This window comes from Callithrix jacchus, chromosome 10 (genome assembly GCF_049354715.1).
Source record: "Callithrix jacchus isolate 240 chromosome 10, calJac240_pri, whole genome shotgun sequence".
Taxonomy (NCBI): Eukaryota; Metazoa; Chordata; class Mammalia; order Primates; family Cebidae; genus Callithrix; species Callithrix jacchus.
The window spans coordinates 6,880,805-6,903,149 of NC_133511.1; the positions used below are offsets into that span (position 1 = coordinate 6,880,805).

The 22,345-nt window shown below is 40.3% G+C and overlaps 1 protein-coding gene across 6 annotated transcripts in view; it reads right to left on the reverse strand.

The window, feature by feature from the left end:
- GUCY1A2 (guanylate cyclase 1 soluble subunit alpha 2) overlaps positions 1-19,829 on the reverse strand; it is a 420,406-nt gene extending 400,577 nt beyond the window's left edge. For all 6 annotated transcript variants that reach the window (XM_054241317.2, XM_035264420.3, XM_078339369.1 and 3 more), the window contains exon 1: positions 19,069-19,829. In XM_054241317.2, the coding sequence (XP_054097292.2) occupies positions 19,069-19,362 (294 nt within the window). In that variant the 5' untranslated portion in view covers positions 19,363-19,829. The remainder of the gene's footprint in view (positions 1-19,068) is intronic.
- Positions 19,830-22,345: the final 2,516 nt, after the last annotated feature.

Sequence of the window (22,345 nt, forward strand, 5' to 3'; positions counted from 1 at the left end):
CTCTGGAAACGCTAAACAGATGTTACTTATTGCTACTGGCCTTTTTGTATGGAAAGTAAGAACCAGCAAATCAACCTCTCACAGTCGCGAGGTGGGGAAAACTGAAAAGAAAGGAAAAACAGTGACGTCACTAACGCCTTGTGTTTTTAGGTGTTAAAAAGAAAACAGTATAATTGGGGAAAGCGCTGGCTTTTCAAAATTCGCTTCAAATCTGCTTACTCTAAAAACTAATCAAAATAAGCTGTTCATCACAAAATGGCCATCATGATGTGAATTGCTGTGGGGGACATTTTCAAAGACCTCCCCCAAAAGACTTCCAAACTTGCTCACTTGAGAACCAAACTGTAAACTCTGTAGTATTGCTGGCCATCTGTTTGTCTCATTACCTAATGGAAAATTAGTAACTCGGAAAAGGAGAGACTGAAGAGATGGGAATGAGAAAGGGATATTGGGAACAGCTGCTTACAGAGGAGAGGAAACGTTTCTGACATGGCATCATGTTTTTTCAAATTCTTCCTAGATATTACATCAGTTTAAGTATCTTGTTCTACCATTAAGCTTTACAACTATCTGTCGAACGTAGCCCTGCACAAGTTATGTAAGTAACCATGTGCACATATTCACACCAAATAACAGGGAATGTTGATGTTCTGAGGCTTGAAAACAAGGCACGGATTGGATTTAACTTACTATTTCCAGCTTCTAAAACCATTTTAACTTCCTTGCATGCATAAGGACTCTTAACTGGAATTTCCAAGACAAACCCAGTACGGGGCATGGATCATTAGCACGACACATATTCATTCATAGATTATTCATATAAATAGCAAAATCTCTGAAATCTCTAAGCATTATAAAACGTAAGGACAACATCAGCCACATTTGGTCCTAAGCCTTATTTAAAATGAACCCTAAAGTGGCAGCAATAGTTCTTTAAAATAAAAAGTTTATAATCCAAAATTTAAAAGTATAATGCCATGTCATCAAAAATGCTGTGTATTATTATTTTGTTTTTACTTCCCAATGTATCCATGTTATCATACAGACCAAGAACGTTAAATAATGCTGCAAAGGAGACCCCCAGATGGCTGACTCAGAGACCCCAGAAGCATCACTGCGATATACGAACCACTACATGGCAGAGTCATGTGGGGTCAGACATCGGATTTGATGTTAGCATCAGGAGAGCAATCTCCATCCCACCCACAACCCCAGTGTTCCTCCAAAAACCTTACTTTCCACCCCTACGCAGGTCCTTAAAATCAAGGAGGTTCTTTGGAATTAATAATTTTACATAAGGTATTTAAAATGTACACAGTCCAGTTTATCTGGTGGGAGAGTTTCCCAGCAGATTTTTGTGGCATGAGGTTTTGATACAGGAATAGAGAGTGAGAGAGAGAGAATAAGGATTACTAAAAGTAAATGTCCCTACTTAACATTTTCTTAACCTTAGTCCATAATATTTCAGAGGTTGAACTAGTATAAAATACCAAGGCAGAAACCGATGATTGACTTTAATATGCCCGCGATTCATTTCTATTGGTCACTCTGGAAGAGCAAAACCATAACAAACTTTGTTATTTTAGGTTTTTAAGATGTTATCTTGATGTCATATAACATCTTTACATGGTTTATAAGATTTGCGGATTTATAATCACATATAGTAGCTGAGTACCTTATCCAATGGCCAAAAAAAAAATGTGTTGTTTTGATCTTATTTGTAGATCTTTATTAACAGATTCACATTTTATAGTTATAGAATTGGTAATATTTTGTTGACTTGTATTTGAAAGTGACTTACTAGTATATATTCTTTGAAAAAGTGTGTTTCTTAGGTAATTTGTAGTAAAATACTTTTTCCAATTACATGTCCAATAGAATTGTTCATTTCTACCATTATAGTTTTCATTAGCACCATTGATTAAGGTGATATATTCCACTGGTATAATCAAAACAATTTTATATTTGTGTTACCTAGGTGTTTGAGACCTAGATTATCTGGCTTTTTCTAAATAGCCAAGAAAGCTAGATTGATGGTAGAAAATTACATTTACAATTTAATTTAATATGCTATTCCTTCCATTTTTCCCTCACCCCCAACCCAAGAATGCAGCTGAATAAGGAGATAAAGTGCCTGAGTTCTTAGAGAATCTGCAGGCAGCAGCCTCATCCACCAAAATTCATATCATTAGCCACTTGCAATAAGCTACAGAGTAATCCCACCCCATTCTCCTTCAGCAGGAAAGTTAGGTTTACAGGTTGCAAGTACACTTTTGGAGAAAGAATCTAATTCAGAACAAAGAGGAAGACTGGTTGTCTTTGAAATGTGTTTATAATGGCAATAAGTTAACACGGAGAAAAAGAAAGACTTTATAGCTTGCAAACACTGTCAGGTCCACAAAGCAGTTACTTATCTTTGTATCAGGTGAAAACAATAAATCTTTCTTCTCCAGCTTCCACACTAGAAACTCCCTCATATCTGTCTGAAGCTACAAATGGAATTACAATAGACTGTAGCTAAGATTTACTCCTTCCCTCCATCTCTGTTCTGTTACAACACAATCATCTCATCATTATCACTCCCTACAATAATGCCTTTGGAGGCAGCTTCTTTTGTTCGGGAAGTAAAAGACATTTTCATTAGTTGTGGCAAATTTTTAAAAGATACAATAACGGTAATTATGCCTACTCCAGATTTCTATTACACGGTACTTTTAAATTCAGAATCCAATGACAGGGTCATCTCTCTTCCTCCCTTCTATCCTATATAATCAATAGCAGACAGGTAGATAAATACATAGATATAAATAAATATAGATATTTCAAATATTTTATTAAAACAAACAGGTAGATGTGTAAATATTACGATAAAAACACCATTTGTAAGGATCTCTGCATCCTTTCCTTTTCAGGATATGAACTCCCTAAACCAAAAAGCAAATAATTGGTAAGACAACATTTAAAATCAGACATGATTCATAAACAAATTAAACCAATTAAACAAGGGAAAAAATAAAATTGGAAGAAGGCAAACAGACTCCAAGTGACCGTGCACTGAGAGAATTTGGTCAATAGTCATGTAAATAAGGTATTTCTTTTCTTTTGTTAAGATCTACATAAACCTTATGAATTAAGATGATAAGCCTCTTCCTAGCACAATGACAGGTGTTTCTTAAATTTGCTGAAGGAGTAATGTGAAGTTTTCTTCCACAAGTTTTTGCTTTCTCTTGGGAAGACTTAATACAAGAAAGAAGTTGGAAGAAAGATAAAATCTTTCTGAAACTTTATACTTCATTCCTGAAATGTTTGAAACAGAATTGCAAGAAATTGATGGCAGAGCAGCAGGTAGGGACATAGAATTATAAGTATTTTCTCCAAATAACTGAGACATCTCAAATTCCTGGCATAGAAACAGCAAATATCTGTTAAATAAAATACTATTGATTTCTTAAAAATATAGTTAGATCATGTACACAGAACTTGTTTTTTCCTCCTAGTATATAATGTAAGTTGACTGGTATACCAGATCAAACATTCAAGGAAAATTTTTTTTTTTCAATTCTGCTAATGACTGGAACCATTTTTGTTCCATAGATTTGAGGTTCTGGTTCATGAATACACAATAAATGTATGAAATAATAAAAATTAAAATAACAGGACATAATAATTATTTACATTTTCATATTCTCTGTTTTTCCTACTTTGTTTTTGCTATTGTTGATTTTATTTTTCTAAAGTACATTTGTATTCCTTATATTTTCTGGTTCTTTCAACATTTGTGCAGTACACTTAAAATAAGTATCTTTACATTCACTCTAAATATATTCATTTAAAAAATATTTATTGGCCAGATGCAGTGGCTCATGCCTGTAATCCTAGCACTTTGTACAGTTGAGGCAGGTGGATGACCTGAGGTCAGGACTTCGAGACCAGTCTGGTCAGCATGGCAAAACCCTGTCTCTACTAAAAATAAAAAAGCTAGCTCAACATGGTGGCAGGTGCCTATAATCCCAGCTAGTAGGGAGGCTGAGGAAGGAGAATCACTTGAACCTGGGAGACAGAGGCTGCAGTAAGCCAAGATCATGCCACTGCACTCCAGCCTGGGTGACAGAGCAAGACTCCATTTCAGAAAAAATAAAATAAAATTGCCCAACCACTATGTGCCAGACATATTGTATTTACAAAATTTGACAATATATAAAATAGATAAAATTCCTTGCTTGATGAAATTGATCAAAATTCACCCAGAAAAGGAAAGAAAGCCAAAAAGCTACCTTTGATGGTGTATGTCCTATGTGGTCTTACTTTACCTTCCACACCTTTCAACGGTAAAAAATATATTTAATATGCCAACAAAACAGAGTGCTGTTCGCTTGGCTCCTAATACCTCAAGAGTTCCTTCCATTAGTGACCTTTCCACCAGTATCAAAAAAGTGTCAAAAAGAGCTCTAACCTTGAACAAAGTCGTATCAGACATGGAGAAGATAAGAGAGAGAGAGAGTGTAAATATACAACTCACATAAATATATGCACTTTTATAACTACATATATGCATATAAAACACTTTTATAATAAAATAAGCTAATACAAACACAAATCAAAAAACAGTTCTCGCCACATAGTGTTCAACTTATAAATAATGCTTATTTTCAGGAGGACAGAAGAAAATCTGAAGTCTAAAGCTATTGATAAGACGATCCAAAAGTTATTTAAGCATTGGATTATAGAAATGAAAAAATGTACTCCCCATGACTTGAATATAAAACTACTGAAGGATGAATTAATGACATTTCACCCTGATTTGACATCCCACAGTCAGTGCAGCTACCATCATTAATATACAGGAGAGAACTGCAAATTACATGGCAATTTAAATGTGATACTTGCTAGATACACAAAATTACTGACCAATGACTAAGTTATAATGGTAAAATCTAGACAATGATGTAGTAATAAATTAGGTATTAATAAAATCAAAATATGACAGTAGCCTTTGCACTGTACTCATACTATGCCATATTCCTGCACTCCCCTTGGGTATACAGAAGTGTCCTCATTCTTAGGAAATGGGTTAGGGAATGCCTCTAGGGAGACCCTATCCTTGATCAAGTCTTAGCTATCTCATCCACCTCCAGTTTTTTTTACTTATCTTTCACCTTCACACTTGAATTTCCAACTGTAATAAAGTTGGGCCTCACGGGTGCTGCTATCTCTCCATTTTTATCGAACGTCGTGAATCAGAGATGTATTCCCAAAACATGCTTTGTTTACTCACCACGCATTCCCTCTTTAAACTTAGTTAATGAGGTCTTTATCTCAGTTGCAAGATTGGTATCACTTTTCAGGCTACTAGCATTCTTACTCATACCGGATTTGAAAAGACCATCCTTAAATTTCATTATTTTGTGAATATCAATCACTGAGTCCTTGCTCCCAGCTGCTCCCCAGTAACCTCTCATCTTACAAACACACAAAAAAAATCCTGACACCTCTATTCTTTTGATTCTTTCTATTTCTCCCTAATTCTCTATTGTTCTGATTTTTTTCTCTCTCATTTAGAGAGTTTGTCAATTTTCAAGATACTAGTTATCACCTCTAATGTAACTATCTTCAACCACAAGCTCTTAGCCAGATTACCATCCCACATTTTCAGTCCTCTATATATTGAATCAATTGGCAGGCACTGAACTGAGCTTGGTGCTTCGGTAATACAGACCCTTAAAGATCTCACAGTGCAGAGCTAATCATTTTTACCTAAATTCAAAATACCCAAATCCAAATCTATCATTATATTTCTCCCATATGCCACCTTCCCATTGCTGAATCTGGCACCTGTTAATGCCATGACAGTTCTCAAACTCACCATCACAAGTTGGGTTCCCCAGGAAGCAGACTCTAAGGAGAAGATTAGCACGCAGCAAACTTAGGGAGTGCTCTTGGGATCAACAACGGTGAAAGGGTTAAGAAGAAAGCAGAACTGGCCACAGGGAGAAGCTGGACTATGATAAGGTCTCAGCTCACTCTACATGGAGCTCTGACCTCAGAGTTGCCTAAATTAGAGCGAGAAGGCCTAGCTTTCTGGTTTCTTTTTGTTTGTTTGTTTTTTGGGTTTTTTTTGAGACGGAGTTTCGCTCTTGTTGCCCAGGCTGGAGTGCAACGGTGCGATCTCGGCTCACTGCAACCTCCGCCTCCCGGGTTCAGGCAATTCTCCTGCCTCAGCCTCCCGAGTAGCTGGGATTACAGGCACGCGCCACCATGCCCAGCTAATTTTTTGTATTTTTAGTAGAGACGGGGTTGCACCATGTTGACCAAGATGGTCTCGATATCTTGACCTCATGATCCACCCGCCTTGGCCTCCCAGAGTGCTGGGATTACAGGCTTGAGCCACCGCGCCCGGCCCAGCCTAGCTTTCTTAACCCATGCTGATTAGTCATAGGAATGGGACATGACTTTGAGCAAGGCAGCTCTCCTCTGGTGAGGCAATATATACAGGACTAATGATTGAGGGTTGATTGTCAATAGAACTCTCAGCATCTAGAGGAATAAGTCCTTTGTTACCAAAGGGGCATCTAGGCAGTGAATTACAATGTCTACCACATTCACCGAAGCTTGAAATATATAAAACACTGAAAGACATATGAGATTTGGAGTTAAACAGAACAAGATTCCAAACTTACTTCCATCAATAATTAACTGCCATCATAGGTAGGTTATTCAACTTCTCTGAATCAAAATTTTCTTATGAGATTATTTTGGAAACTTAGTGATGCATTTTATAAAAGCACCTGATAAATGCTGGCTCCATAGCACTTGCTTAACATAAGTTAATTCTCCTTCTCCCCTCCCCCATGAGTTTATCCTCTTTCTTTTCCAAGCTCTAAGTCTTCCTCTGAAATGACACTATACATCAATCAAGTTAGATAGAGATGCTACCTCTATATAACTTTATTGTAAAGTTACATGTAAACTTTTAGTAGCAGCGGGGACTACTCCAGGTGCTGCAAAGCCCACAGCAAGCGACCCTGACAAGATTCCTCCCTCGTGTTACATTATAACGAGGGAAGACAGCTAACAAATAAGTAAACTAGTAAGGAGAAGACAATTTCTGACAGTGAAGCTATGATGAAAACAAGAAAACAGTGATGTGATAGGAAATGGCTGGTGTGGGAGGGCTACTGCCGGATGGGCTGGAAGCTGACAATTAGCAAAGAGCTAATCTTGAGGGAAGGGACATTTCTGACATGGGAAACGGGACAAAAGTCCTGAGGCAAAATGATGCCTGTTTGGTATACTCAAGGAGAATATCATAGAACCATGAGTATATAAATTAGAATACCACAACATACGGTTAGAGACAGGCTCTTGATGTTCTCTGTTAATGTCCTATGACCACAGTAAGGCATCGCCCCTGCATTACCATTGTGAGTATTTAATGGAATAAAATTCGTAGAACACTGAGCACACTGCCCGATAATGGTGAGCACTCAATAAATCAATGTTATTATTATTATCATCATCATTACTACAGCTTCAACTGATCTTTTTAGATACAGATGTCCTTCACATCATCCCAAACTTGGAAAAGTCAGCATAAGGGGCAGAGACAGACAGAAGGGCAGACAATAGCTGCTGTGGACATAATTTGGTAATTTTTAAAATGTGATTTTACATTTTTTGGGGGGAGACAACCTCTCACTGTCACCCAAGCTGCATTTCAGTAGTGTGATCATGGCTCATTGCAGTCTTGACCTCCTGGACTCAAGTGACCCTCTCAATTCAGCCTCCTGAGTATCTGGGACCAGAGGTGCACGCCACTGTGCCCTGCTAATTTTACAGATTTTTGTAGAGACAAGATCTCACTACATTGCCCAAGTTGGTCTCAAACTTCCGGACTCAAGCAATCTTCCTATCTCAGCCTCCCAAAGTGCTGAGATTACAGATGGGATTTTACATTTTTAAATATACAAATGACAATGTCCATTTCTTTTTCTGAGAGCCCCCACTTCATTCATTTAAAGTATATGGAGTATATGCTAAATAAATGTTTAAGTGCTCATTTGAGAATAAATGCTGTCTGAATTAATGGATGAATGTGAGAGGTAAGTGAATGTTGAATACACAAGAACCTGGTAAGATCACATTTGTTTTTAAGATTTCTGAAAGAGAACATCTTTTGTAAGTATATTACCCCTACAGAATAACCCTGAAATGTCATATACCCAAAAATGTTGGAATTATTTCCCAGAAAAAGCATAAGAGCACTAAACAGGAACCATGACAAAAGGTGATACCTAGAGTCTTTGGCAAAGATTGTGGCTAGAAGTAATTGAAGGTATCGGGATAACTGTTAAGAAGGGGTTAAAGGCGCCAAAATCTATTGAGCGTACTCTATAGTCCAAATACTGTGCTAGGCTTCGCTATACTGTTAATCTCCATAATCCTATTAATTGTTCATCTCATTTTATACACAACCTCTAACACCCTCAGAGAGGCCAATTTATGCAGCGATAAACAAGATAACAAGAAGAGTTTGCCAGACTACAAATCTCCTCTTCTCCAGAATGTAAAGAGTTAAAAAATCTGAAAACATACTTTGGTTTAGAAGAAAGAAGTGAGCACAGGGAAGTCATGATTAACAGTAAACACAACGTCTTCCATTCACTGTTCGCATTTGATTACATATTTACTCTTGAGTGAGAGATTAGCGAGATAGATATGATTTCAGAGATGGGAAGTGGAGATGCAAATTATTTCCCCAAAGTCAAATTAGAAAAAAACCAGAATGCAGCATTTAGTGAGTTGTAGGGTCAGCCCCCCACCATTACATGCACACACACACACACATACAGGCTGATAGGCATTTTTCAAGGAATACAAGGCAAGCACATTCCAAATTATCCAGAAATCTAAAAGATAGGAAAAAAGTTTGTTAAACTCTACTCACATCATCTTTCCCTTGCCTGAGAGACTCCCTGGTGGCATATGAGAAATGCTGTGCACGTTAACCTCATCAGACCACAAGCGCCATTTACGTCCTCAGTGCTTCTGCGTAGGGCAAGTGTGTTGTAATCAAGCACTTGCTTACCTAAAACACTGCCCATACCAGGATGTCCACACATCTATAGCAGAGTGATAATTAATACTCATAAGGACAACACTGAGGCACTGAAACACACCGGAGAACCTTTGGGATTATTAAGGACTGATTAACAAATTTAAAATCCTTTAACTCTTAAGTGTATTTCATTGAAACAAAATCAGTACTGCACATGCAATAGCTCACTTAGAATGTTTGACTCACCAGAAAGAATTTCTACCTTTTTAAGAAAATAGCCACTGCCCTCTCCAACCCAATATGAAATGTTTTGGTGGCCACTGCTCCTCCAAATCCTATAGACTATCTTACAGTCAGGAAGGAATATATCAAATCTGAGCCAAGAAAATCTTACAGTATGGCAACTATTAACTGGAACCATAAAAAGTGAATGAGTCCTATCCTTTCAAGGATGAGTCCTAACTTTGAAAGCATGATGTAAATACTAATCGAGCAGTTAGTTAGAACTGAGTTTCCCAAAGACTAACTAGTTACCAGGTTACCTGATTCTGGTTTAGAAGTGGGGTAAACAAATCAGCTATTCCAAGAGAGTGAACTGAATAGTGAATGAATGCTCTAGATATATTCAACATAGCCTTAATATCAGATCGGTGTTCAAACAGAAAGGCTAGCAATGCCTTTGGATTATTGCAGTTTTTCCCATTTGGACAGTAACTCATTATTTCTTAAGACATAACTCTCTACTCCAATGGATTGTCCCCAAATACCTCAAGCTCAGTCTGGCATAGAGGCCTTCCAATGTATAAATAATACTGTCATTGCTTTATACCTCTGCATGTCATACTCATCCTTCCAATTTGATTTACATATTCATTCTCTCCAACCTCAACGGGGCCCTGAAAAAAACACGCAATAATATTTCTTCCTATTCCTGGTCAGTTCTCTTCCCCGATCTTTAAATCAGCAATTTCTAACTTTATACTTGTTTCAAGGACACGATCCCTCCCTGTGCCACTATTGCGTCCTCTAATGATTATTGTAAAATAGATCCATGAATATGCTGGTTTGTAAAATTTTATTTAAGAGAATATCTGGTAATACAGGATTTCCTAATACTAAAATAAAATGAACAACATAGCATGATAGATTTACTGTCTCTCTATCTTCAGATACACGTCTCTTTAGGAGATAATAGACACACCCTCGTAAATGGCAGCACATCCATGCCCCTAAACAGCTGTGTGTCTACAGGTATAAGATAATGATACGCCCCAAAGTGAGAGGCAACCTGCATGAAATCTACAGATTATTATGAAGTTCAAGTAAAACATCAGGTAGAAGAATGTTTAGAAAACCTTAAAGCATTCTAAAAATAATGTTACAACTATATTCCTATTTATGTCTGGGAAAATGCTACAAACAGAACAGTCAGATAAAATCATCAATTAAAAATCACAAAATCATTATAGCCAAAAGAGCAGTGCCAGATACACCCACAAACTATACAAAAACTTATTCAATCATCTATTCATTCTTTTAACAAACATTTACTGTGTGCCTTTATAATTCAGATACTCTACTAGGCATGGGCATGCAAAGACAAAGGAGATATGCTTTCATCTTAAAGAGGTAGAATAAACCAAAATCAAGGTGCAATACAGTAAGTCCCATAATGGAGATATAAGTAATAACTTAGGATTCTATAGGGGAAGAAATGCAGTGACAGAAATCAGGATATATGTGTACGTGTGTGTGTGTGTGCGTGTGTACATAAAAACAGTCAGAAAAACCATCGTCTCCCAGTATTGAGTTGGTGGGTTCATGTATGAAGAAGCATAGACATAAAGCAACAAGGAATGGAAGCATGCTTTAGAACACTCTGATATTTGCCATTGGCCAGTCGACCCGCACATAACAAATACTATACAGTGAATGGAAAAGGAGTCAAGTGGACTTTACAGACTTAAATTAAGGTAGCATCAGGACCTCCACACAGATAACTTCCTTTCATGATGGATTATTAGAGTCATCTGCAAAAACGAATTCTTCAAATGTTGGATCACCATTTACTTCCTTGGAGAGTTCAACTAGACCCCCACTCAACTTCACTGAATGACAGAAAGACCAAGGATGCAGAGATTAGCAAGCATTCATGTTTATGTCATATTTTGGTAAGGTTTGAGAGGTGGCCCTATACATCTGATATCTGAACCTCCTATTATTTTCTTTCTAGAAAGGAAAAATTCTAGCATTCAGATCTGTTTTTTCTCCCGTTACCATTTTAGATTTTCACTGGCGTGTAAACAAGTCATTCCTCCAAAATGAACCAGTAGATGGAGTATTTGAGAAGTGTGTCAATCTCACTCTCAGCGTTAGAAAACACAAATGCTGACGGTAATGTCAGATTCACCCTCACAACAACCCTCTTTTTCTTAACAATCCCCAACCTTTTCAGGTATTGGTTTCTGTTTTGGGGAAAGGGGCTACAAGATACTCATAGCAATGATATGTGACCTACTGAACATCAACATAGGCCAGGTAACCAAACACTGTCGGGAAAAGTGGTCAGAACCCACAGATAACAAAGCTTTCACAAATGGTAAAACCTCAAGTACCTTCTACCATACAACCGATGAGATTATTTTGACCACAAAAGATACAGCCATAGGATGTGTGGATAATAGCGCCAATTCACCACCTTTCTCCCTGTCCCAATTAAGGTAATAGTTGTCTGGATATATTAATCCCAAAGGAGGCCACTTTCAGGATCATTCTTTCCAAAAATCAGCTCGTAGAGCTCACTGCTCAGTAGTCCTAAAGGTATAGAACTCAGTCACCAGTAGACATACCTTCAGCATGCTGAGCAACTACCTGGAGTTTTGTTCAAAACGTAACATAGGCCCCTCCATGTAACTATCCAACCAGACCCTCTGAGGATGAGGCCCAGGAATCTGCATTCTAACAATTTTCCTCAGGTACAGCTTGGGTTCAATGAAGCTAGAGAGCTACTAGATTAAATGAAGAACTGTTTGATATGCCTCCAACAAAGCCTGCTCTGGGAGTGATTCCTCACTGTTTAGAAGAATGTCTACTCTTTCTCAATTCTCTACAAGGGCCTCAGCAAATTTCCCGCCTTCAGAGATATTTCCAACTGCCCTACTTCCTAACTCTAGCCCTCAATGTTATGAAGTACTCTGAGCTAACAACACGTAATTCTAGATCTTCAGATCCTGGCCTGAAGTGATGCTTAAGGGCCACAATTATGTCATTTCCACCTCCTAGGGGTGCATTTTTGGCAACAGTAACCCACTTGTTGACAAACAAGTCTTCTTGTTTGTCAGAATTGTGCAGAAAAGAAATAGCAATCTAGACTGGAGAAGTCATTACATTTACCTACCCTCCTAAAATATTCCATAATGGAGAGTCCAGGAAGGAAGACGCTGTTCTATCTGCTCTTTCTGTAAAATGACTTCCTTCGGAAGTTTTGCTTTAAGGTGTAAGCAAAATTCAAACAGGTTTGCACACTTGAATATGTCTATCACAGGCTGGATGAAATATCTAAATATTTTGGTTGATGGAACCAAATATACTACACACTAAAAAAATATCAAACACAAAACATCTATCCATTTCTCCTAAGCATTTTTTTTTTTTAAGATGGAGTTTTGCTCTGTCTCCCAGGCTGGAGTGCAGTGGCACAATCTTGGCTCACTGCAACCTCTGCCTCCCTGGTTCAAGCGATTCTCCTGCCTCAGCCTCCTGAGTAGCTGGGATTACAGGTACCCACCACCAAGCCCAGCTAATTTTTGTATTTTTAGTAGAGACAGGGTTTCACCTTGTTGGCCAGGCTGGTCTTGAACCCTTGACCTCAGGCGATCCACCTGCCTCGGCCTCCCAAAGTGCTGGGATTACAGGCATGAGCCACTGCATCCGGCCCTCCTGAGCATTTTATTGAACAACCATACTGTGCTAAACACTAGTTAAACATACAATATCAAGCACAGTGGCACTGCATTTTAAACTAACTCACTGGCTCATCCATCAAACAAAGGGCTTGTGAAGAAAACCTGCTCAATAGATAGCCTCTGCAAATATTCTCCCTGTCTATGTGACTACGTATGTGTGAGGTCTCAAAAAAGAAAATTACACCTTCCTAATAACTCATGATCAACAACATATATGTCAAATGATAATGCATTTATTTTCCTATCATACTCAATAAAATATTTATGTTTTACTTTCAGCTCTTGTATTTTACTTACAGCTCTGTATAAAGAGGCAACAAGATGGAAAAGTAAACAAAAAGACTGATGATTACATAGATGGGAAAAATATATAATAGCACTCAAGTACTTCACCCATGCATCTCAGAGTCCTTAAAGGTAAATAAACTACACACTAAAAAGGAACATATAATCACTTCTGACCTCTACTTACAAACCTAATAATCACTGATGTCATTTCTTATTGTCAAAACTTACCTTTAAAGTGAAAGATGTTGCCCAGCTTGGACAACACGGCAAGATCCGATCTCAAAAAAAAAGGAAAAAGAAAGCCTAGCAAGTGAACTAATAGCCGAACAAAAGGAGAGCCCATAAAATATAAACGACATTTGCTTTGTAACTGTTGCATCTCACTCTCTAGGCCTTTGAACACACATACAGATTAGTTTGAATGCAGTAGATGAAGAATGTTCAGAATTCTCAGGCAAATGAAATAAATTATTTCTCTTTTAGCTACTGTTTTTCTAATTTAAAATTAACTTATCATGAAATACCTACATTCTGCCAAATAAATATGTTCTTGTATTTTTATAGAATTTATAAAGTAGTTTTCATATCGCCACATAGCATTGAGTAATCTGATGGAAATCTTTGAATCTGCAATTTGTCTATGTCTCTGTACATGCATGAATTTGGCCAGGGAGCCATAAAGGGACTCCAGTTCTCATTTTTTTAATGGATTGTCTGGGCTATGCCAACTAAAGTGCTTCTTATCACCTTTTTTTTTTTTTGACATCTGTTAACCTATTCTATAAACTCTTCCAATTAGGTGATTAGCAAGTGAATTATTGAGGAAAAAAAGGAAAACCTTTAGATCACTTTGAGGCATTCAAATTCAGTTAAAATGAATGGATCTCACCCTGAAACTACCATCTATTGAGTTTGGGAAATTTCACGCAGAACTAGTAACTCCTGATCACCAGCTCCATAACAAATCCACAAAGTAGCTATTATTTCTAATTCACAAAAGAGGAAACTAACACTCAGAGAAGATAAGAGTTAGCTTTCCCAGGGACTCACACTTAGTAAGGGGCTCAGCAGAGGATGACTCAAACCTAAATTTGTCGGACTCCAAAACTTTTGTCCTTTCAACTCTGCCATGTTGTTTCTAAATGATTAGGGACAAGGCAAAGGAAGTCAACAGAGCGCCATTAAAGTCCAATTTCAGATTATAGTACCTATTTTCAACAACTGTGAAAACGTTAAACAATTAGCATGTATTTTATATGATTTTATAATTATAATGAATCTGTTTCTATGACTCTGTTAGCTCAAATTAAGCCCCAAATTTAAAAAACTTTAATTAAACTACCTAAATTCGTCAAATACCCTCCCTTACGAATACGTGTTGTACATTTTTCACTGTCTACATGTTAGTTACACTCATACTTTCTCAGGATATTTTTTCAGGGTTTTTACATGTCAGAAAACTCATTTTATTTAATATCAACAGAAGCTAAATATGTATTTATATGTTTTCATTTTTCCCTCAACATGTACTAAGATAATCTCCTTCCCCAAAATAATAATTTATGCTTTTCTGTCACTTGAATCTAAACTTCCCCATTCATTTTTTCCTCTTCACTGGTCTGTTTCTTGAACAACTCCATAGCTCAGTCGCTTTCCTCTCTTTATTTGCCACTCTTCCAATCCTGTTACTTTTTTTTCCCTGCCATTCTGCTCTCTAAAGCTTCTGAGGTCTTCAAAGCCACTTGCAATGTTCCCTGTCAAGAAACCTAGAGAAGCCTTGTCCTTATATGACTCTAGCGGCATATCTTCACTGACAGGGTGACACCTGCAAACCCAAAATCGATGTCACATTGATAGGGTAACTAAGCAACTGTCAATAATAGGAATATAATCCAAATCAATGAGTTGCTAAGTTCACCTTTGACATGAAATCCCCCGCTGTTTCTTAATATGTATTCCGAAGTATTAAATTATTTTAAAATAAAGAATGTAACAAATGATTTATACATCTTCAATCAGGTCTTAAGGTCTTGAGGTATTTGTTTGGTTTTGTTTTGGAGACAGAGTCTTACTGTCACCCAGGCTCTGGAGTGTGGCGGCGTGATCTCAGCTCATTGAGACTTCCGCCTCCTGGGTTCTCATGTCTGAACCTCCAAAGTAGCTGGAGTCACCATGCCCAGCTAATTGGAGGGTCACTTTTATTATTTTGGCTGTACACCAGAGATTCACAGTGAACAAAACTACCCAAAGTTGATGATAAATAAAGCTTCCCCTAGATTTCTCTGAGACACTTGAAGTTCTTATGTCTTCCCTTAATATAGTTTCTTTAAAATAAAGATAATGATTAAAGAGGTCCCATGAAGTCAAAGACTAGACAGTTTTTGCTCAGCGTTTGCCTTTCAAATGCTCTGCACAATCCCTGCCACATAGACCGTAAAATATTTTTAAATAATTAGGTGGATTAAATAGTATTTTGGTGCCCCTATTTTGAAAAGTAAACTACTTTCCTCAAAAGTTTTAAAACCTGTAATAAATGCCATGTTTTCCCTTCATATGCCAATATCACAGTCTATCCACAGCCTGGGAACTCCAGACATTTAAAGTAATGTGCCCAGAGATATGCAAGTTTCTCAAGGCAAATGAGAATCAGGTACCTGAATTCTGGAAGTCTTTTTCAATTTCACCAATGCAACTTACTTTCATTATTAAACAGTCGTATAAATTATTATAATCTTTACACTCAACATCAATGCATCTTAAAGTGACCATTAAGCATCAAAAACCTAAGTCTGGATATCCCTTGGGTCAAATAATTGGTTTAATATTTGGCAATGTTCTAGTATTTATTAAATTCATTTTCATTTTTTATTTGCAAATCATTCTGAATGAAAAAGAAATTTCAAGTGACTGAGACATTTCATGATGAGACAACTGAGTAAACAGGAGCTTCCATAGCAAGCACAGTTCCTCCTGAAGTATATGGTGCTGGCATGCAAGAAAGCTCACCAGACTCAAAACAACTAGGAATTCCCAACTAGAAGTGCTCTGGTAAAGGCTCAGTTAAAAAAAAAAAAAAATGCTCAGCTTTAATCAGAGGATAGAGAGGACATAATCCATCTTCTGAAGTGTATTCAAAGAAGTTTCAATGATATCCTGACAATGTCAAAAAATGAATCTATTGGAATTTTTTGAGGTAGTATCCTAACTAGCCAAAAAAAAAAAGAAAAGAAGGTAAGGAGCACACAGACATAAATCACTGCTTTGAAACATAATTTCTCTCTTTTATTTGTGTCACTAAGTCTATTGGTGATATGGTTAATCAAGGAGAATTTTTCTACACGTGTTATGATGTTGACAATGTTTGTACTATACTCACCTGTATGTTCTCAGCATCCACCTGACAGACCCTTTTCATAACGGAAAGAATTATGGTGTGGAAAGTATACACAGTTGTTGCATTTATTTGATCTTCACAATTATTTTCAAATTGCCTATTCTGAAAACCATTCTCTGGATACATTATTTTCATCCAGCAAAAAGCCAGAGTCATTTAAATTTGATTTATAAAAGTAACTATCAGAGATTACTTCCTCCCTCTTGTTCAGGCAGAAAATACTTCAGTTCTCAGTTTCTCTTATCTACTCCTCATGTAAGTTGTTGAAAATAGTCTTAGTTTAAATTAGCATTACAGAGGCATTGCCATTACTTTTTAGAAATTTGTAAATTCTAATTCTTAGTTAAAAAAAAATCACTCCAAGGTTATATCAACAATTCTCCCCAAACTAATCACAAACTCATCATTATATTTAGCAAAATCATTTCATTAAATAAGAATCTGTTGTACTGAATAACTATCACATTGCACAAATGTTGCTTTAGGTACTGACAAAAGCCTACAGATGCTCGGGGTCACTGGACTCCTGTTATAAAGACTTATATTCAACAATTTGCCACACCAAATAATTCATAAAATTACATTGCCTGGGAAATATTGGCAGGTAAGAACAGCAAAAAGAAACCCAACCTATCCTGAGGATTGTTTTCTAGGTTATCAATAAAGAAAAAGTGGCAGAAAGATATATCAAATAGGAAAATACACAAGAAGAGCAAGATGACTTTCTCAATGTGTTCCTAATGACTAAATTAGTTCAAAATAAGTAACATAATAAGTAATTTATATATCTTAAATAAGGTCTCATAAAAGAAAAACATCATTCTCCATTAATGCAAGTGCCACAAGAATATTTGAAGAACTGCCCGGTACCAGTACTCAGTCCCCTCAGGGTCCCACTCCTTCTTCGGTCCCTCCCACCATCAACTGCAGTAGTAACCTCAAAAGAGAGACTCAACAGTAATCAAACAAGATCAATGTTCAGATTCATTCTGGAAACTCTGAATGTAAAAGTCCTAGGGGCGAGTAGGTAAAAGTGCTGTCAGGAAGAGTTAAAGCTCTTGTATCCAAGGTCAGGGTGAGGATAAAAGATGAGACTGAGGAAGATTGACACTGAGTCCTTTTCAAATTCTGTCTGCAGTAGAATGCATTCCTTCAAAACAGAGCTCACCCAGACAGGGAAAAACTGGACCAGAGGTCTGGCATTCCAGCAAGAGGTAAAAGCCAAGGGTAGCTGAAATGCCTGGGTGGGAATGAGGCAGGAGTACTCTCGAAGGATGCCTACGACCAGGGGGAGTTTGGTGCACACCTGAACCTGCTAATACAGACATCCCGAGATGAGCACAAGTTGGAGAGGTCTAGGAAGGCATTTATTCTCTCCGTAAATATTCAGGAAGAGCCTAGTATAAAGAATCCATCAAAAAATGAGAGAGAAAGCACTAGGGAATCCATTGAAGAGATGGTAAAGGATGAGGTACAGGTGCAAGAAGTATAGCGCAGTTTAAATAGCTCATGCAGGTGTGGCTTCGTACCTAGGAGACGGGTTGGTAGGTGTAGCAAACCACCACGGCACACATTTTGTGCCTATGTAACAAACCTGCACATCCTGCACATGGATCCTGGGACTTAAAATTAAATTAAAGTTTAAAAAAAGAGGAGAAGAAAACCAGACACCAGTTTTATCCAGAAAAGAATAAATGCTTAGCGGATAAGTAAAAAAGAAAAAAGAAAAAAAAATAGCTATGGGGTTGGGAGAACTCGAGAATTGAGATTCCTTCATCAGAAGGCAACTCAGAAAAGTATCTGGCAAAACGTGTCTGAAGATCTGAGGAAAAGGATGTAACACAGAATGCAGATAGCCTGTGGGATTCCGAGATGTCAAGGAAGGTCACGCTGAGACCAAGAGAGTGTGGGAAATAAGGAGAGGAAGGGTTTCCTGGAAGGGGTTGGGGCTCCTTTGGGATGCTCGAGAACAGGATGAAAGACAGGGGATCCGAACTGTAGAACACAGTGCCTGGGAAAGTTTGGGGGACAGAAAACAGGTGGGTGTGAAGCAGCACTGGGGCTGTCCAGGGGGAACAGTGGGAAAGCGGGGTTCAAGGCTGGAGGTGGGCAGACGGGCCCCCGAATCAGGAGACCCCAAAGGAGTGGAATCTTACTTCTCACCGCTCTAGTCTCCACTTCCACCCTAGCCTAGGAGAGCTGCTGCAGCCCAGAGCCGCTGGAACCCGGGGCCGGGCGGGGTGGGGGGAGGCCGGGCCGCCCCCAAGCGGTCGGGCTCTGCACTCGCGCCCGGCTCACCCGGCGCCAACTTTACGGATCCGTGTCCTCTCCCAAGAAGGCAGTCCCCCCTTCCGGCCCCTGCTCACCGAGGGCGCTGTCAGGCGGCTGATGCTCTCGCCCAGCGAGTCCAGGTTAACCCGCCTCCGGCGCTGCACCCTCCTGGCCCCGGCCGTGGCGGCGGCGGCGGCGGCAGAAGCGGCCGGGGCTGGGGCGGCGGCGGCGGCGGCGGCCGCGCTGGGCTCGGGCGGCCCGGGCGGGCTCCGGCTGCCGTTCCAGCAGAGCCTGGACAGGGGGCACTCCCCCTCCTCCTCCGGGCTCGTCTCCAGGTAGTCGGACCCCAAGGAGCTGAAGGATTCGGACGAAATCTTCCTCCGAGACATGCTGCGGGCGGCGCTGCAACGGCCGAGGCGGCGGCGGGGACACGGGCGGCGGCGGTGGCGGGACCCGCCGGGGGCAGCGTTACGCGCGTCGGAGCCCCGGGGCGCTGTGGTCGCGCTCGGCGGGGAGGGAGCCCCCGGGGCCGCGGAGCCCCCCAAGCCAGCTGCTCATGGCGGGAACTTGGGGTGCTCCCGCACCTTGGGGCCCGGGCTCGGCGGCAGCGCCGCGCTGGGCTGGGGGCCGCCGCCGCCTCTGCTGCTGCTCAAGCGGCGCCGCTCAGCGCCCGCCTCGGCGCATCGCCGTGCACCGCGCTCCCGCTCCCGGGGAGGCTCCAAGTGTGTGACCGCGGCCGGCGGGGCGGGGAGGGCTGCGGCCCAGGCAGACGGGGAGGCAGAGGCTGGTGCCGCCTGCGCGCCTCGCTCGCCCCCTTTCCCTCACTGCTCCCGCCCCTCTCCTCCCGCCTCTCTCCACTTGCCCGCCTCCCTCCTTCTCCCTTTATCTCCCGCCCCCCCATGCTCTCCCTCCGCCACTATCACGTGTCGCCATCATACTCATTGGGAGTCTCTGCCTCGCCTGTCGCCACGTTTCAGGAGCAACGAGGACACTTGGTCGCTGTCCTCTGCGCGCCCTCCCTGCTCCGAGGAGGTGCGCACAGCAGCTTGGTTCGGACGGAGGGACCGCAATCCCCAGACGCCTTATCCTGGGCCCTGAGGAATACACCGGCTCTGGCGGCGCTGGTGGAGAGAAGGGTTCGGGGATGGGGGGGACAGGCCTCCCCCTAGGGCCACCTCGGGGAAGCCTGACAGTGTGAAGTGCAGGTTAGGGTTCATGCTGTCCTTTCTCCGAGTTTATTTAGGAAGTTACAAGGCGAAAGGGAAAGGCCAAGCGTGCAGCCAGCCCATTCCAGAGGAGACGCTTACACGGGAAGGGAAGGACGGGGGCAACATGTTGGCGCCCATGCTGCTGGAGCAGCTCCTGGAGACTTGCGTTCACCGCCTCTTGCGAGGCCGCGTGGGCGCAGAGCGAGCCCAGAACGGGGCGGCAGCGAGGACAGCGTCTGCTCTGGCGAGAGCGCCGTGGCTGAGCCTCAGCCTGGTGCTGTGCGCGGGGCTCGCGGCTGCGCCGGCCCCTCACTAGTGCTGGACAGCTCCGCTTGCCCCCTCCAGCCGTTTGCAGGCGTGGAGAAGTGGAGAACAGTTCCTCCTCAAACCGTCTAGCACCTGGCCCGGGGAAACCGGGGAACGATCCCACATCCATCATCCTCAGGGCTCTTTGCACCGAATATGCGATCTGTTTGCACTTGACTGCAAACGCTGCTCAGAAAGCTAAGAGGAGTCGGGATAAAGGCTTCGCGCAGCCGGAGAACTGACTCGCCACAGCGCAGGCATCTCGTCGCGCGCTTTCAGCTGTGCGGCTTCATTCCAAAGCTTCTCTTTGCAAACCAGTCCTTCCAGCGCCTGACCCCACTGTACCTTGCCTTAGTCCCAGAAAAGCCTCATACTGGTTCTGAGGATAGAATAAAGGATGGGAAGAAGGGGCAAATGACAGCATCCCCAAAGAGGGGTCCCAGGCTGTACTTCCCCCTGCAATAAAGTAGATTAAAGTAGATAAGCACCCTCCCCAGCTCCCCCCATCAGCGTAGAGAAAAGTTCAGGGTCTCTGGCTTTAGCTCCCCAGTGAATCTGAAGCCAAAGCATTTTTTCCAAAGAACGGGTCCTTTCATGTGAAGACAGATGGGTTTGTGTGGACTGTGTGTGTTTAAAAATCAAAACAAAACCATAAAACCTGTGCTGTAACCCCACCCAAATTTGCTTTTAACTCTAAATATTCCCACGTGTTTGTGAGGGTTTAGATATAAACGCTATTTGAGGTTTCATTTGGAAAAATCCACTCAGACTGGTTCACAGACATACCTTTTTTCCAGATCTTAAATGGGCTTTAAAGACAGAAAAGCATGTACTATCACTCAGACACTCCCCCTTTGAATTATACATAAATGTAAATACATATACATTATAAATGTAATGTATATGTGTATATATATTTCTAATATGTGTGTGTATATTTTCTTTCTTTAGTGGAGGAAGTTTTTTTAAAAAATAACCGTTATAATTATTATTAAACTACATGGTGCATCTACTATTGATTTCCCCATTACTTCAATTAATCCTATATGCATTTGTCTCCACTGAAAATTAGAGTCAAATTACACTTTTAATCATAAAAAGTCATCAATTTTGCTAAAAAGTTTTACTACCCCTTTTTCTAACTTACAGTGAAAATTACATTATTCTAACTTGGGGATAACTGTTTAATACTTTTGCTGCGTGGTATCAATCAGCATAAAGGATTGGCATTCCTAGTTCTCTTCTTTGGTACTGATGATGTAATTGTCAAGTTCTTTAGAATCATAGAATTTAGTTAGCATTAAATATACTAAATAGCATGTATCCTTCACATTCTTTCAATAAACTACTGCTGCACACACAAATAAATGATATTATGGTAATGGCAAATAAACTTCATATTGAACATAGAACTGAAACTTTTTACTAACCATTCCAACTCTCATCTCGAAGTCATAATTATTGAGTGCAAGGCAATGAATATCATTTGTCTCTAAAATTTATAAGAAGCCCAAGAGCCTTCCTGTTTACAGTGGAAGTTTATTGCCGGAAAGAACTCTGAACCTACGGAACATTTTTTCTTTGTGTGAACCATTTGAATCAAAGGCTCTTTACAGAATCCAGCCAGATGAAGTGGTCTTATGGTTTTCTGTATGAATTATACCCTGCCTTTGATCATTATTTTCCCACGGATTTTTAAACTATAAACAAAACAAGGCCTAGATATAGTCAGTACAACATCTGCATTGCTTTCAAGGGTTTCCTTTGTATTTCTGTCCAGGAGCAGGGTTCAAAGGCTCTCAACATGAAGAGTGCTGTGTTTATACTAGAATTAACATTTTTTAAATGAAGCATAACT